Source organism: Microchirus variegatus (assembly GCF_963457635.1).
Source record: "Microchirus variegatus genome assembly, chromosome: 19".
Lineage (NCBI taxonomy): Eukaryota > Metazoa > Chordata > Actinopteri > Pleuronectiformes > Soleidae > Microchirus > Microchirus variegatus.
In genome coordinates, this window is record NC_139820.1 from 7,005,017 (window position 1) to 7,023,361 (window position 18,345).

The following is an 18,345-nucleotide window of genomic DNA, read 5'->3' on the forward strand; positions in this document are numbered from 1 at the left end:
ATCTCATAAATATGACTTTTTATCTCATAAATGTGACTATCTCATAATTCTGTATTTTTTATCTCATAAATTTGACTTTTTATCTCATAATTATGACTTTAATCTCATACTTATTACTTTTTATTTTATAATTATGACTTTATCTCAAATGTGACTTTGTTGTTTTATAATTATGACTTTATCTCATAAATATGACTTTATCTCATAAATATTACTTTTTATCTCATAAATATGACCTTTTTATCTCATAAATATGACTTTTTATCTCATAATTATGACTTTTTATCTCATACCTATGACTTTTTATCTCATATCTATTACTTTTTATCTCATAAATAAGACCTTTTTATCTCTCTATGACTTTTTAAAATCTCATACCTTATCTATCTCATAATTTCGACCTTTTTTTCTCCCGCTTTTTTTGTTTTTATGGCGGAAAATGGCTCCCAACGAATAACGATCTCCATGGTTCTTCCCCTCTCTCGCTGCCTCACACACTCCCGCACACACACACAGACACACACACACACACACACACACACACACGCGCGCACACGCACACGCACGCACACGCCTCTTTCTCTCGCTCGCGCTGTCTGTAAATGGGTTAAACTTGACTTGGCGTTTACTGTGCGATGGAGACGCAGATGACAGTTGTTTTCTTCTTCATGGGTAAGTTGTGAGCGACCTGACTGCAGACGAAAAACCAGAAATGATCTGGATATGATCTGGTCCGGATCGTCAAGCTTTTTTTTTAACTGAACTGGGTCGGCCTGTATCAGGCGCTGGTCTTGCAATCCAGATCCATGCCGTTCTTGGGGCGTTGCGCGTTTGGATTAAGGCACGGTTCCGTTTGCTGGATCCGTGCCAGATGTTACGGTAGATCCGCATCTCTCTGATGTGGCACAGTCTCTGTTTGCGGAAAGACGGTCACAAGTAAAATTAATAAATAATAAATCACAAACAAATATATTAAACTAAACATAGATAAATTAAAGGGAAAGAAAACACAATGTAGTCATTGTTTTTTCTTTTTCGTTCGTCTTCTCCTTTTATGGTCCGCAACAGCGAACATATGATTTGCATGTCTATTTTTAATTTTTGAGAAGTTGGTGCTTCTGTAAGGAGAGTGATAATGCACTGTAAAATATCTACTGTTTATGATCTGTAACACATAACACACATGCTGTAACACACATTCCTGCTTTATTTATTTGGCTTTTAACGTAAAATGAAGGATATTGTGTGTTACATACAATCACATTGACTGTAAATATGTCAAATTAATGCTATAACACAAACAATTAGACTTGAAATCCAAAAAGTGTTATTAAAGTGACTGACCTTCTGGTTACAAAGCTGAATTCCTTTCTTCTTGGTCATGGGCTGCCTGTGATGTTCTCTCTGGACAGTTGCATGGACAGTAATTCTAACAGCTGTTTAATAATCAATGTTTTTGTTTCTGTGTTACAGTCATGATCTCATCTGCTGAAGAGAATGTGACGAGGAACCTGACAGGCACTGAAGGAGGAAACGTCACTCTACCTGTCCCTGTGAAGGAGTTTGGAATGCTTATATTTGGGGGAAAAACTATTGCTATGGTGAGAGATGGAAAACTGGATATATTTCAGAAAAACTGTTACAGTTGCAGAATTCTCTGGAACAACAACACAAGACTCTTTACACTGACAGGACTACAAAGAAACAGCACAGGGGATTATGTGATTAACTTTCCCGAAGATGGCTTTTTCTCTGCATTTAAACTCAAAGTTTATGGTAAGTGAACATATCTTCCACTAATATAGTGATCACTGTACTGGTGATAACATGCTCCTCATCGGATTCAACTCCTCCTGTGACCTCAAATGTCCACTCATCACTCTATGACAGGGATCTCAAACTGGCGGCCTGGGGGCCACATGCGGCCCCCCCAAATCGATTCAATGCAGCCCCCCCACTTAATATCATGTTATAATGAAAACATGGCCCACGACCTCACCGTCTTTTAATAAAATAATTTAATAAGATATTCATAATAGTCATAATTATCCCATTATTAAATGTATCATATACAACATTAAATTACATATATAAATACGCTTGTTAGGGCTCCTGGCACGAATTTTTAATTACAGTTGCCCACACTATTAGTCATTTAAAATAAATGTCTGTTTTTGATATTAATAAATAGTATACATGGGATATAATGATGCAGAGTGTGGGAAATACCCATTAATAATCGGGGGGGTTTCACCAGCCCAGGTGCCACGCTGCAGTATTGGCTATGTTCCCTGTCTGGTGTGTTCTTGTGTGGGGCCTTTTCCACAGCACCATTTGGAAAGCAATTCATTAAAACATTAAAAATACAAAATTACATATAACATAATTTACATTTTGTCTGGTTATAAAGGATAAGAAAGCATGCAAAGTGTATTATGTAGATCGTATATGTAAAACTGAAATTACAAAGATCTTTAGGGAAAAAAGCATGTTTTTCAATGACACTGTAACATGTTTAAAATAGGGCTGGACCATTATGGCAAAACATATTAGTCACAATTATTTTTGACTGATATTGAAATCATGATTAAGAGACACGATATTCAGAGTATTTATTGAACCACCAAAACTCAACTTTAAATATAATTTAAAAGAACAGCCAGAAATTACAGAGCCCCCGAAGTGACATGAGAAAAAAAAAAATTACGAAAAATGTTTTGTTTTTTTTAAATGTGGAGTTTACAAAAAAATACATTTTTGGGGGGGAAAAACTTTGGAAACTCGAGATCTCAACTTTCCCAGAAAATATGAAAAAAACATTTTTTTGAAAAAAAAAAAACATTTCGGCATACTTTGGAAACTCGAGATCTTGAGTTTCCAAAATATATGAAAAAAAAAATAGAAAAATATTTTTTTCCCACACACGTCACACGCTTGCTGCACGTAACACGGTGCATTCAAGGTGTTTTTCAAGCATAGGAATATACATACACGCCGCGCCATTATGAAGGCGTTAATCATTTTTCTTCGATTATAATGTTTTTATGATCGTGAGAAGCCAAAATCAAAATCATGAATAAAATTCAATTAATCTTCCAGCCCTAGTTTAGACCCATCTCAAATTTAGCCTTTGAGGCTTTCAGGGGGTCTCGAGTGTTAATCCCCTTCAATATTGTGAACAGTTGTTTTTTTTTCCCACTTTTTGTTGGTGTAAGCTGGCCACCTCTTGACACACAATAGATGCTCATTGGCCCCCAGGTCATTTGAGTTTGAGACCCCTGCTCTATGATATGGTCAAATTAGCTGTTTTCAGACCAACGTCCTCCTTTTTTCCTGAAAATGTTCAATTTCTGTGTGTGAGAACAGTTTTTTAGAACCCCTCCCAGTTGATTGATCACATTATACGATCATAATGTGCAGATAAAAACCCGGAACTTGAGCTCATGTTTGAACACAACACTCTCCTGCTGTTGTGAAGGACACGTCTGACCGGTGCATGTCGCACATTAAAAAGAAAAATCTCCCCCTTTAACCCCAACTCCCTATTTTTATATTTAAACATATTACAGTAAGTAAACGCATAGGGTTAGTTACTCCTCACATTCATTAAGGCTGAACCTTATCTAATGCAAATAGTAACATCTGTGTTTACCTTCCGTTGCCGTGACAAAACTCTACGATCAGAGTAAAACCTCTGACATCAGAGAAGTGAGTGCATGGACACAGGATTGATTTTAAGGTGATACAGTTTGATTCACCTGAAAAATAAGATGCTAATAAGAGACTAGTTAAGTCCTGCTCCACCATGTCTAATGGTTACTCCTGAATTTATTGCTTTCCAGATGAGAAATCAGGACAAAATCATGGACACTAGCCGTTGTTAGCAACAGCGATTGATAACAACACAGTATTTTGAGCACACAGACTGTGTAGCAACATGTCTGCAGCTAAAATGTAAACAGAACTATGTAAGAATGATTTACTGTGAAACAAATACATCATAAGTGCTATTAACGGTAAAGTAGTAGTATTTGCATGATGGCAGCCATGGTGTCCAAGCTGAATATTCCAATTTCTGACACCAAATGGAACGCACCAATCGAGTATAATAAGCAGGGTAATCATCACTGTCTGGTCCCTTAGATGAGAAAAGTGTTGAATAAATGCCTCCTGTTTACTATGATGTAAATACGTTGTTTAAGGTCGATGCTTCTGTTGGTCTTGTGCAATGTTAAAGCTGTAGTATGCTGATTTTTTTTTTAAAAAATTATTTTTTAACATTTGATAAAATAGTAGTAATTTGGGGCCATGGTTCTCTGTCCTGAGCTGCAAGCACCGACTCACTTGTTTCATACACAACAGATTACTTGAGGTAATCTCTTTATCTCTCATATTGGCCTAGGTTTTATTTTTCATTGTCCAAATGTTTTTTATTTTTAACTCTTTCCTTTGAGTTTTTTTTTTTTTTTTTACAGCATAGGAAGTTGTTGCCAGTGCTGGAGTTGTGCTCATTCCACAGTCCTATGTGGACAAGTGGAGGTAATACAGCCAATAGGAGCATCTGCCCTGTGATTGGTCAGAGTCTCCCAAGACATATTTAGCCAAGACTGTAAAGTGTTATTATGGAATTATTGATCAGTAACACCAAAACAATGCAGCCTCCTAGACCTTTAAGACCTGGGGCCCGTTGCAAAAAAAGTAGGATTCAGATATCCAGGATAAATGACTGAGCTCGGTTCAACGAATCCAAAAAAAGGGCTACCAGGCTCAGTTGGTTGCACGAAGACCAATCCAGGATGAGCAGACACGGATTCATCAAGCCAGGTGAAAGCAATCCTGGATCAGTGCGTGCACACGGCTTCCTCAAATAGACCTCGCTGTCGATCGCAGATTCTCAGATTCACCATGACAACTGTGGCGTTCTTTTCCTCCTCTGAGACTGAAATCCTCATGGAGGTCGTATACGAGGAGGTGAAAGACCAAATTGAAAAGAGAGGAAACACGGCCACGATAATAAACCAACGTCAAAAAGCGACCGTCTGAATATGTGAGTAGTGCGGAAATACACGTTAATTCCTCCGCCGAAACCATCACATTTACACTCCAAAAACACTGTATTATATACAGACCTTTAAATGTGCATTTATTCTTATGTTCTATAAAGCGCTTTAAATTTGTGCTTTCTGTCTTGTAGAGACAGTTTTGAAAGGAGCTGATTAACTTGTATTGATTTATCCTTATTCAATTCTGTGAAATGATTGTAATCAATGATCACAGATGTTTAGATGATGACAGTGGGTGTAGTTGAATGTGAATACATTGTGTAGTGGGCAGTGGAATAACTATTGGTTTCCATTTGTGGAAACATGAGGGATGAGATTTAATAAATCCTGGGACTCAGCCTGCTCCTGACCAGGCTTACGCCACAGGATAAATCTCCATGGTAACTTATGTCATATCCAGCTTTCCCCTATCCTGCTTTTGAACAACCGCATCACGGATAAATTAAGACAGGATAAGCAACATAGCCCGGCTTAATCCTTTATCCTAGTTGTGTGCACTGGGCCTCCGGATGCTCGACAGTTTATTTCATAACTGACTTTTCCTGAACATCTACTTTTTTACACCACGTGCAAAAGACGGCGACAGTGCAGACAAAAACAGGAAAAGGAATTTTCACCAAAATAAAACAGGAAATGCCAAAAAACGTGACTCCCAACTAACAAATCTGCCGATGTATGACAGATCCAGTGATGTTTTTTTTTATCAATTATCAATTTTAAAATAAAATAAAATAAAAAAATACACCAGGACTAATAATATAAGTTTATCATTTGAACAGTAGACTTATCAGGTAAAACATGATACTGATATGTTTTTATTTTATTTACTTACATATGTGATGATGCAATGCAGGTGATGTGTCTCTTTGTGTCAGTATCATTGAAAACTAATTTCCCAGAGCAAAAGTGAAATGTTAGGAAACACTGGAGCATGAACTTGAAAAGAAAAGTGTGACTGGATGTGAAGCCAGAACAGTAACTGTCATTTTACACCAAATTCCAGCAACAACTACAACACTGATGTTCAAGGTCTTCTGAGGATAAGAAGACGGGAAATCTGACCCCGAGTTGCAGCTGTGACGAAGAAAGACAATGGCAACATTTGATGTAGTAGCTGGTGTTTGACCAGAGAGGGCAGTAGATACACCGATTTTTATTGCAACTTGTATAACTTCAATACTTTACATTAAACTGTGAAGATTTACACCTGGATCAGTAAATAACATTATATATACAGTAGATATCCATTAACACTGGTTCACACCTGAAAACAGTGGTTTCAGTGGTTCTGTTACACTTTCAAGATAAAAAAAGAGCTCTGTTATCGGCAGTTTTCCAAATCCAGATATTGGATTTAGATCAAAGCCAAAAAACGAGAGTTTTGATGCATCTCTAAAATAACGTGATAATGTGTGACACAGGAAGTACTTTGTTTTTATGGCTGTATGAATCGATATAATCTTCCTTTCCCTTTGCTTTGCTTGTCAGTCCTGTTGCACAGACACAGAGACTGTATATACTAGTACATTGTGTATATAATTAATCTATAGTCTATTCACAAAATGTACCATTTAAAAAAAAAAAAACATCTCTCCTTAAATTCCAGCGAGCGTCCCAGTGCCGGTCGTGAACACAGAGAGTGTGACCTCCGACGGCTGCACTCTGCTGTGTTCTGTGGACGCAGCTGAAGAGACGACGCTGTCGTGGTACAGAGACGACCAGATACTGAACAGTAGCAGCTCTGCTCTCCCTCTGCCGCTCACTGTGCAGCAGCAGGACTTCAGCTCTCAGTATAAATGTGTGGGTGTCAATCCTGCTGAGAGTCAGAGTCGCCCGGTCACTGTGGAGACTCTGTGCAGCACAGACGCCACAGAGGTCATCAACACCAGACATTGTGAGGACACACTTTGATTATTTCAACAAATCTATCATCATAATCGTAAAAAGGCTGTCATTAAGTGAGTTTTGTTTGTTTGTTTGTTTCTACAGATATAATTGCACTCACCATTGTGTCTATTGTGATTTTTGTTCCTGCTGTTTTCATCATCATGAAGATTTGTTTCAATTTCAAGACGACAACCAATCAAACACAAGGCAGGTCTTTTTGTCTTTTAACACTAAGGTCAACGCCGCTCATACCATCAGTTATGTCTGTATGTTTTTAATGAAATAGACTCATTTTGCATCATTAATAGTGTCATTGTGCACTACAGTATTTACCGTCCATATCAACATGCTTTTATTTTGAAATTCTATGAAATATAACAAATATTGTTACTGCAATAGAGTGCACTGTCTTTCCCACTAATCTGTATTTCCCAAACTTTTTTATATGGGGAATCACAATGATACCGACTGTTAACAGCCACTGGGTGGGACTTTCCATGTTCTACTATCTTGTTTTTGATGAATCAATGGGGCCTAATGGTGTCATGTTTCAGGTGCTTTCCGTATTCAAAGCTGTGTAACACAGCAGTTGCAGCCTCGATCAATAGCAACAGTGTGTGTTTGACCCCATTTGACTATCATTTCCATACAGAGTCGGTTATGGAGTCGGTATGGACTAATGTGATAAGGTGAAATAGTCAGAAACAGTCAGGCAGTATCACAATGACACCTTGAGACAATCTATCTATAAATGCAAGGAACATGTGTGTATATAGTGTATATATCAGAAGTGTGTAGACTGAAATTTTTGGTCAGCAGAAGCATGCAACAGGCCATTTTGGTCGTTACCAGTAAAGTTACCTTCACTGCAGCTACTTGCCCTCTTGCGCATCTTTATTTACTATAAAACTCAACTTTCAACTTGTGCAACTGTGTTCAACTTTATATCTTTGCAGATTCAGAGGATGCAGCAGTTCAGTATAGTGAAGTACGCGTACGTAAAGATCGACAAAATCAGGTTCGTACAAACACCCACGTAAATCATTGGTTCTCAAAGTGCGGCCCGCAGGCCATTGGCGGCCCGCAGAAACATTTCTGGCGGCCCCGCAATGAATTACAGTTGATAGTTTTAATCCAGGAGCTACTAAGCTTGTTAAATGTTTATTGGACATTACTGGATACTAGGGATGTGAATCTTTGGGTGGCTCAAGATTGGATTCGGTTCCAATTCTCAGGGTCATGATTCGATTCAAAATCGATTCTCGATTCAACCGATTTGATTCATACGATTCTCGATTGTGATTCTCGATTGATACAATGCATAGTGTGTTAAGGCGTTACTTTATAGACTCATTTTAACAATCGGGAGTCACGTAAACATGATGTCACGTCATGTCGTCACGGAAACGCGCCGTGCGCTAACGTGTGTTAGCGTTGACGCCGTTAACCACCGTTAACGCGCTCAGCACTAAAATAAATGTAATACATTTATTAATCAATGTATTTATTAATTTCCTTATTCATTATTTTATTTCTGTTTCGTATGCTAATGAGGTCGGCGGGTCTGGGGCTCAGGCTGAAGCAGGATTGGTCAACTAGGCAAGCCAGCTCTGAGCCAGACAAAAGCAAACGAATCCTGTTGAATCTTCCTGCCGATTTTACTCGCCAGAGTTCATGCAAGGAAAAATTAGAGGCCGTCCACACGGAGAAGGCGTTTTATGGCCTGAATGGTATTTTTTTTTAAAAACGCCTTCCAGAGTGGGAAAAAAGACACGACTCGCCTCGGCTCTGCACTTTTTTTGTGTGTTTCTATCAGTGATAGTACCTGGTGCAACTTGATCCAGTTCCTGACTGCTAAAGCCTAATGATTCCTTTCATATTTGCTTGAGTCCACCACAAACGTATGCATCATTCAGTCAGAAACAGTTAAAAATAGACCACATCCGTTGCATTTCAGGACTTACAATTACGTATGTTTCAGTTTCAGAGTGATCACATACAGTATTTCCTCTGGCTGAGAGTTTCGGGAAAGAAAGCACACATTCTTCATTACTGTGCTCACATCCTGTGTTTTTGTTTCACCAGGAAAGACCTGATCCACCAGCAGACGCTGAATGTCCTGCGGCCACAATCTACACCACACTACAGGCTCACCATATGGCACCAGTTCACTCAGCCACTGTCGAGAACCTTTGACAGTGCACAGTGGCAGGGGTGTCGGTTTGTTATTTAAAAGTGCCGTGGACGATAATCATAAGCTCGAGTGTGATTTGAAAAGTGCTGGGTACAAGTATTCATCATATTCATGGCGTTTCATTACAATCAGCACTGCGGTGTATTGAGTGGCTCTGACGCTCCTATTAGGGGAAAAGGAGAAATAACACACAATGCTGACACACACATTTCAATGGGTTTCACATTTCACATGCTTACACAGCACACGACATTTCTCATGATGATAAGTGATAAAATCGAGCTCTATATACATATATATATATATATGTGGGTATATTATTTTTATATATTAGAATTCTTGTCTTGTTTCTTCACATTTGTTTTCTTACATTTCACTTAATGTCACATAAGGTTGCCTTTAAGGTCACATTTCAAAAATAAGTGTAAAGCAATGAGCAGGTTCTGTTACACAGTATTCCTAAATGCATTTTCTTGATATGACAGCTGAGGTTTGACAGTGATGTAATAAAAATGTACCAGAATTATCTGAATTCTGATAAATTAACTTCCCACTTCTCAAACACTTCTGCTTTATAAAATGCCTCCTCTATCATTCATTTTGATGGAGAAGGAACTCCACATCCCATAATAAACCACAGTGACTGATCGCATTATATTGACCTCTTTGTCTTGAATTGACATCTTTTTTTTTTTTTAAAGTTACAGTCACAGTTTATTGCAATGAGTGTATGTTCTGTATATGTTGTGTATATAGTGTTTGCAGCTCTGCGGTGAATGAACTGTAATGGTGAACCATCCCAGACACCATTTTTGCAGTAAAAAGTAAGCGTGCACCTGAGGATTGTGGGTAATGGTAGTGCTTGACATTTTGTCTGAAAACAGCATGAGCAAGTAAAATAATTTTTACAATTGTGTAGCTTGTGCTGAGTCAAATTTGGATGGGTATGACTATTATGACTAGTAGTTAAAACCTCTGTGATTTTTACTTCTGGAACCATACTGCTATGTTCTGTTATGGCCTCTCCTTCAACTACCTATTCTTGAGTTTGATTACTGAGGAAACAGGTTTAATGTGGGTGCAATTACTTTAACTGCAGGTGCATAAATATAATTTTAGCATATGTTAAAAAAAAAGAAAGTTGAACTGAAACATTTGAAAATGGTAAAGGTTACCACTAAACAAGCAAAGGTTTAACACATAAATAGTTATGTGATGTGACGTATGTCACAGACAGAAATTAATTTAGCTAATCATTTAATATTATTTATATAATTGCATCGTGTCCAAATGAAAGGTGGAATTTTCCATTTAAACGTTTTCTTCATAAAAAAGCAGCATTAGGCCGGAAACCAAATAAATATGTTTTCGTTTCTGGACGGCTCCATTACGCTGCCGGACAGACGCGGCCAGACGGCGGCGGACCACAACAACCACTCGCGGCACAAACGGTAATTCGTTTCCTGCTTAATAACGTTTATTTTTTGCTCAAGCTTGCGCCCCTTTACATTTCCACAGCATACCTGAGTGGGAGAATGAATGGCAAAACTAAAATCTCACTTTTAACATGCATATGAATAATAATAATAATTTTGATTTATTTAGTTTAGTTGACAGGAACGACGAACGGTCTATACCAGAGTTAACTAAATGGCTAATATGCATCTGTGGTCCCTGGGCAGGGATTCATAAAAGTGCCTTTTATTAGAGGACAATTGATTACTTAAATAATTTCAATATTTCCCATGGGTGATTAATAATTGGTCCTATATATTATAGTAAAACATATTTGTGTATTATAGTTTACAGAAAGAACCCTCCCAAGTCCAGGTCAAGGTCCTGTAACTGTTCACATCTGTTTTCTCTGAGAGAAAAAATACATAGTTAATATGCAGCATTTGTTACTGTTTACAGAGCAGTGGTGATTTTTATTTTATTCCAATGGTATTATTGTAATTTTAAAATACAAATGGCACAGATGTTGCCAAAATGTGACAAACGAGACCTCGCCTGTACTTTCTGTACTAAAACCTCTCTAATTTTGTTCTGCTTCACTTGATCGCCTTTTGCTTTGATTGAAGTCAAGAGCTGCAGCTGCATCATTCCAAAGAGATACGCTTTTGTTTTTAAGGCAAGCCTGAATTGTTTTTGTTCGTGTGGCGCGCCATCTTCATTTACTCTTCACCAGTTACACATGCACTGATATTTAAATAACAAATCCCACACACTGTCATTATATTATGTTGTTGTTTTCTTTTGTTGTTGTTTTTTAAAAGGGACAATGTGATGTTCAGAGTAATAAAATGTGTTGCAGTCACATTGGGTTTGTACGTACATGTTCAAGGATAGTAAAACAGGTTAATTTTTGCCGGGAGGATGTCTCAGTACGTCATTGCCTGCCTGGTGCATGACTGCACTACAGAAACATTACAGCATTAGTTAAAAACGTGCTGATCTTATTGGAGTTTCCTCAGTCTCTGTTGTCCTGTGAACTGCAGATGGTGGTTTGTGTTAATAATCTGTAAGAGCTGAGCGCTATCATTAGAAAGAGGAAGTGATGGACAATAGGTGTCATTGTTAGTGCATATGCAGGGCAACATTCTTTACTAGGTTTCCCCTTCGGGTTTCATTATAAACTGCTGTCTCCAGTTCGTACAATTCATAGTGTAGAGTAGAAACATATTTTCACCAGTTATATAAAAACACCTGAGTTAATTATGTGATGTTAAATTAACAAAAAAAACAACAACACTGTTTGTAAACCTTTGAACACACCCCCCCAGGATGTGGACCTAAGGAGTTGTGTATTAATCCCATGGCAATTTATCAAGGGTGCGTCTGCGACACAGATCTGTGGCGCCACCTGAGCGCTAAGGGATAAACAGAAAAGCACTGAATTAGTATTTATAAGAATTATCCGTTCTTCTAGAATGACAGCAAGTCGGTGCTTTGAATTTTCCTTGTATTTATTCCCCCCAAATTTTGAGGTGTATTTTTTAGCTTTATAATAAAATCTTGAAATAAAACTAATTGACTTGACTGTATTTTATCTCAAAGCACTTTATATAGTAAATCGGTGTGCAGTGTTATAGTGAGGAGAGAATCCCAATAGTTGACATAACAAGGATGTCAACTATTGGGCATCGGTGAGGAGACGAAAACCAGGGTAAAAATCTCTGAAGAGAGAACCAGAGTCAAAGACGTGCAGCCATCAGGAGATGACAGTTGAAAGTGACAGTTGCGTGTCGTATCAGGCTGCTTCGTTTACTGACAACAGTAATGTTTTTATGATTTAATTGTCTAACGGCAACAACAAAAAACTGGACCTGGAGGCCAGGAAATGTCATCCAAAGTGAAGGTTAAATTATGTTTCTCTTAAGATGCTCATCAGGGCTGAAATTTGGCAACTCACACAGGCCTTTCTGTCTTTAATAAGACATTCCTCAAAATTACAGGTTCAATCTACAGCTATGGATAAAACTCAAAAATCAACCCCATTCTATTTCCTCGTTCCTGTCCCTGAGTGTGAATGAGGCCAGATTATGCCCTATACTGTCAGCAGACATCTCATGCTTCCTTTTTTAAAAATAACTCTTTAAAATGGTTTATTGATGTGTCGTGGTTTATTGGGGTAATTGAAGTTCACGCTGATTCTCATCATATAAATAGGAAAGAATTATTATGCGTGTGTGAAACACTGTTAGAGGAGGTGGATCAGGCTGAAGGGAAAAAAAACAGCATAAAGGACATGTTTTTTTTTAAATCTGTTTATTTCCTAAAATCCACAGGATGCAGCTGCTCACTCTCAACACAGGAAGTGAGCAGACAAAAAGGCAGGACGTTACACCCATAGTCAGACTTTTCCTGCTGATTCCGTCCAAAAAGCTGCACAGTTTTTATGTCCTCATCTTCAGAGTCTTCAGAGGTTTGATTATGTGTCTGTATGCATTGAAGACTATGTTTGAAAAAAACAAACAAACAAAAAGCTATTTAAATGTAAATAACTATATTTAAAGGTGAAGTAAGTAGTTTATAGTGCCATCTAGAGGAGATACATATATATATATATATATATATATATATATATATACATACATACATACATACATGTGTGAGTGTGTGTATATATATACACATATGTATATGTTTGTATGTATATGTATGTGCCATATGTAAGAATGTGGCCAAACACGGTTACTACACTCAAATTCAAAATACCGAGGTCTTTTAGTTTCGTTTTTTTCCGCCATTGTAGCTCAGACGTAACTGGCAACCCGCTCGGCAGCTGAGACTCTACTGACTGCAATGATTGGTAGACGGCAGTAGGTGGCGCCACATGACAAAACATTATTTCAAAACATAAACATGATTTGCGCTCTGCAAAAAAAAACATTTTAATGCGAATATTTTTGTTGAGTTCAGTTTGTTATATGAACATTATTCCTGATTCTCTGTGGCATATTAGGATTAGTTGCTTTAGATTTATTACATAATGCACCTTTAAAGAAATCATGTTCTATGTGTGCAGTGAAAGATTAAAATTTAAAGTGCTGTAGAAAAGTTCAATCATAAGCATAGGAGACGTTTCATTTGGTTCTGATTGCAGTTCTGTTGCTTGTTCCAGTTGTGTGCAGCTTAACAGCTCAGTGCAAGTGCCCAACATATTTGGTTTGTTCTCTGGGCTCGACTAGCCGATCTGACTCAGTCGATCTCATAGGCTAAGCCAAGTTCCCTACAGTAGGGTAGAATTTTGATACCGTTCGTTTATTTCCGCCTGAAACATTCTAGTACACGTAATCCAGCATTACATGATGTGGGTGTTTATAAGCAGGAGTCCTGCATTGTACCACCTTGACTAACTCCTCCTTCCAGCAGCTCCAGATGCAACTGAAACATTTGGCTGCCAAGTAGAGCGCTCCAGCACCAAGGAGAATCTTGAGGAAGCTGACACCACCTCCTCCTCCTCCACCACCGCCACCATTCCTTCTCTTGTCTTCTTCATTAAAGCCTACAAATGAAAAATCACAAGCAGCATTCAATGCCTTTCATTAAACAAGGGCAATCGGAGATGGCAGTCTTCAGCCCATTCACGGGACAAACCTCTGGCGCCCTCTGTTGGCCAGCAAACTGTGTTGAAGCTGCACTGTGTAGATTTTTGTTGTTCTTGCTATTGTTGTTTGGTCGTTGTGAAAATAGTTTCTTTGCCACTTCCTTCATCTAAAAACAGGCTCTGTTGGAAATGGCATTTTGTAACAGTGTTTCAGGGCCTCCAATACAATAAAAAAAAAGACTGGCAGCTTCACCTTATCTCATTAAGGCAAATTGTGTTTGTGATGCTAGGCTATATGAATAAGATTGACTTCACTCTTGGATGAGAGGCAAAACGTCTTCAAGAGAAACTGCAGGGGCCTCATGTACAAAACTCACAAAGCTCACTCCTGACCGAAATCGGCTTATGAGCCAGTTATCATCGTTTGCAAGTAAATCCTTGTGTTCCCTAAATACTCGCTCACGTCGGATTGCACCATTTGAAGGTGTTAATTGTTCATAAGTGTGTCTCTGATGTGCACATCACTCGGATGACTACTTGTTTTCACATTATTAACAGTTTCCCAGAATCACCACTAAGTGTCGCCAAAGGAACAATAGCTGTAGAAACGGGCACCGCACATTTCCACGGTCATTTCACGTTTCACACGTGAGCGTGGGAAAAAGGACGTACGTCACGTTTTTGTGCGTACGCAACCTTTGTACATGAGGCCCCAGGTGTGACTGACTCCTTTTGGATAACCTCTGGTCTGTCACGTGCAAGGCTACAAAACTGCATTGCATTCAATGTGAACACATGGTATGGATGATGAACATTTTTAAGGAAAGAGCTGTGAGTGAGACTAAGGAGAAAACACTGACATTTACCTTGATATGGCTGATGCCACCTGGACTGCCAGTAAATTTGCCTCAAAGCTTGTTGTTTCTTGTTGGCTTTAACCCCTCTCTTGTCATTGTAGCTGTTGATATGTAACTGACGGCTGAAGGCTTCTGAGAAGAACTCCAAGTAGTCGTCCTCTGTTCTTGCTGTGGATCCATCGTAGCTCTGCACCTCGTTAAACGATGGCTGTGTTGAAGGTTGTGGGTAGTGCGTTACATAGTAGCCCATCTGTGTGAGGAAGGTGGTGAGATCGAGCTGTGGGCTCTGCAGGGCTTGGATCAGCTCAGAGCTGATTTCATACGTCCTGTCAGGACTGAATCTCCAAGAGGCAGCTCCATCATGCTGGGTGACGTACACCGTCTCCACCACCCTGGTTCTCGTCTGGTAACTGATGATGATGCGGTCAATGTTGTAAATGTCACGGTTGCCATTCCGCCCATAGTTTTCTTTCACATAATTAGGGAGGTTTGCAGACCCCGTATGGGTTCCTGTGTTCAGGTTGCCAACTATAAAGTACTCAACCTGAAGAGGGAGGGAACAAATCAAGAAGAATGTGAGATTAATTATTATGGGTTCAAACGCCGGTTGGAACAACTTCGAGTTGGAACAATAGCCTTTCTGCAAGGAGTTTGCATGTTCTCCCCGTGTGTGTGTGTGTGTGTGTGTGTTTTCTCCGGGTTCTCCGGCTTCCTCCCACAGTTTGAAAAAACATGCGATGAATGTATGTATGATCGTGGTGGTCAGAGGGGCCGTTTGCCGCACATTGGCAGCCACGCTTCCATCAGTCTGCTCCAGAGCAGCTGTGGCTACACGTAGCTTACCAACCACCAGTGAGAATGTGTTAATTAAAGCTGACCTAGACCGGAAGTTCCAATTAACCAGTTTTTTTAGTGTGTATCTGCATCATTACCTCGTTTATGAAGCCCTGAAGGTTCTAAATAAACAGTTCAGCCACTGCTGAGAACGCTGTGTTTTATTCTAATCTCGGGCTCAGCGAGATCTCTGAAAAAACCCGGTCCGGTTATGTAAACAACTGTTAATAATTCATTAATTACTTATTTCTTACATGTTATAACTGGTTCTTAACATAATAAAAGAAAGATCAGAATGAAGGCTGAGATATCACCAAAGTCCAACACACATTTCCAATGAAGCCTAGCCTTTCAGAGATGTAAAGATTGCTTTCTGTCAGAGCTAATCTGATTTTTTATGCCCTGCAGAAGGTTTACGTGTATTTTTATTTGTTTGGATGGAGGATGAAAACCAACAAAAGATCACAAACCTTAGTTTGGTCCTTGTGCCGCCTCAGCACAGGCAGAAGTTTCTCAATGTTGCCATACGAGTGGAAGCCACAGTAACCTTTGTCTGGTTCACAGAGTGGCACCAGCTGTGGAGGCAGAGACACACTTCGGTCACGTCACATAATATTAGCTTTGCGGACTTCTTTTGTAATACAAACGTACATGAGAATAAAGGATTTAAAAAGAAAATAAAGTAAAAGCTGTCAAGATAACTACAGTGACATCGGCCACTGTTTTTGTTGTATTCCTGCTGTAACGGGGCAAATGCTTCAGAAAATCGTAGATAACATTTCTCAGTGAAGCGAGAAATGTTATCTGAGCTACTGTCACCCCAATTCAACCGTTAAATTATCTTTTAAGTATCTTTTGTAGTAGAGGAACAGTTTTTTGACAGATGGGAAAAGCCATTCCATAATTTGGTACCCTTAAATCTTATTGAAATCCTCTGCAAGTAACACATTTAGTCGCTCATCTGATACATGAGTAACTGTGTTTATGAACTACATACTAATGAGTATGTTATAAATGATGAAGTCAATATTTATTAATGCTTAACTAATGCTATCTGTGTATACTTATTACAAATTGTTACCCGATATGGTCATGTTTTAGAAACTTAAGTCTTCAGGATTTCAGGATTCAGGAGAGCAGAATGTGTGCATTTTTAAAAAGAAATCAGATTAGTGAGGATGCTACGACGGAGTATTAGGGCCATAAGAATAATGTCGTAAATTTACGAGATTAAAGTCGTAATTTTACGGCCCTAATACTCTGTCGTATAATAATTGCATATAATAATGTCTACTCATGTATCTGCTGTAATCTTACCTTCAATATGAGCACAAGGTTGAAAAGTTCAAAGGTCGCACAGCAGTTGGCAAACCAAAACAGGAGCTGAAGGCCATGACGTGGAAAAGGACGACCGTATTCTGAATCCTTCAGTTGATCTAGAGTGCAGAGGTGCCACTGAACCATGGTGGGCGTCCAGTGATGGTTTCCTGGTCTTAGAAACAGGTGTGACGGCCCAGAGCCTGTTACTGGGATACTGCTCCTCTGCTCCTCTATTTGCAGGTCTCAGGCTGAACTGATTGGTAACTGGGAAAACCTGGCCAGGCCTCCCAGTTTACTTAGCTCCACCTCCTCATCCCTTCACTTCAAGCCCTTCACTTCAACTCCTCGACTGCACCAGCAGCGTGATCTTTCGTTTGCTTTGTTGTTTCTTTAGTTCTACACTGACAACATGCACCACGCATGCTTCATCACATTCATACACCTCCATTTATACATAATTCTTGGTGCATCTCCCACTTTTGTTATGGCCTTTGAGCCGGTCGTAACACAGGGAAAGCTCATTTCAGGCCCAGTTATTTATACATCAATTCTGACATAAATTCTGTAAATGAACGACTAGAACAAGGAAACGCGGTAATCATGTAAAACTGAAATGCTATAATAGAGTATCGAATTTTGGATTGGATTAGGGATTTTCTTTTTGGACATGCTATGTTATTATTATGTGTTTGCACTCATTCAGCACTATGGTGTTTACGTGATATTAAGAGCACCCAATTATTGCCTAAAATCGGATTTAACATGCATATAAATGCATCAACTGTCAGCCATGTTGTCTCTGAGCCTTGTTCCTCAAGCTGGTTCTCAGTGAAGGGGGTCAGCTGAGGGCAGTGCTAACTACAGTATGTGTTAGTAACTCCTATAACTGCGCCGTACAAAATCTATAAAGTGACTTAATTCACGTGAAAACATTGCGATTAGCGTTATTATATATATATAATACTTAAATACCCATATTAACCATTAGTATAATGACAATCCGATAACATTTACAGGTATAATTTCTCACCCTCACTGCTCTTCCTCATAAAGTGAAAGACAGGATGAGAACGAAAACAATCAACGGCACCGCCCACGTCTGTGCGCTGGCCAAATGCGTGCTCGTTCACGTCGATCCGC

At 39.0% G+C, this 18,345-nt stretch overlaps 2 protein-coding genes across 3 annotated transcripts; one reads left to right on the forward strand and one right to left on the reverse strand.

Annotated features, from left to right (window-relative positions):
• Nucleotides 1-605: 605 nt before the first annotated feature.
• Nucleotides 606-9,851, forward strand: LOC310941131 (uncharacterized protein). Of its 2 annotated transcripts, XM_083906243.1 has the most exons (6): nucleotides 606-672; nucleotides 1,474-1,776; nucleotides 6,670-6,957; nucleotides 7,053-7,157; nucleotides 7,907-7,968; nucleotides 9,036-9,851. In XM_083906243.1, the coding sequence occupies exons 1-6, from the start codon at nucleotides 636-638 to the stop codon at nucleotides 9,144-9,146; spliced, it is 906 nt and encodes a 301-aa protein (XP_083762369.1). In that variant the 5' UTR covers nucleotides 606-635; the 3' UTR covers nucleotides 9,147-9,851. The 2 variants fall into 2 exon arrangements, with proteins under 2 accessions (XP_083762369.1, XP_083762368.1); XM_083906242.1 differs by lacking the exon at nucleotides 9,036-9,851 and having other exon boundaries at nucleotides 7,907-8,269.
• Nucleotides 9,852-13,928: 4,077 nt separating this feature from the next.
• On the reverse strand, nucleotides 13,929-18,241 carry LOC310940677 (uncharacterized protein; the record flags this gene model as incomplete). The annotated part of the gene is made up of 4 exons (XM_083905666.1): nucleotides 17,203-18,241; nucleotides 16,356-16,460; nucleotides 15,061-15,595; nucleotides 13,929-14,152 (listed from the first exon to the last, which is right to left on the reverse strand). The coding sequence occupies exons 1-4, from the start codon at nucleotides 17,347-17,349 to the stop codon at nucleotides 13,929-13,931; spliced, it is 1,011 nt and encodes a 336-aa protein (XP_083761792.1). The 5' UTR covers nucleotides 17,350-18,241.
• Nucleotides 18,242-18,345: the final 104 nt, after the last annotated feature.

Excerpts from the sequence above, each read along its gene's own strand:
- LOC310941131 (XM_083906242.1), top strand. The coding sequence starts at position 636 with ATGGAGACGCAGATGACAGTTGTTTTCTTCTTCATGG. Across the intron at positions 1,777-6,669 it reads ATTTAAACTCAAAGTTTATG|CGAGCGTCCCAGTGCCGGTC; the intron begins GTAAGTGAACAT and ends CTTAAATTCCAG. Across the intron at positions 7,158-7,906 it reads GACAACCAATCAAACACAAG|ATTCAGAGGATGCAGCAGTT; the intron begins GCAGGTCTTTTT and ends ATATCTTTGCAG.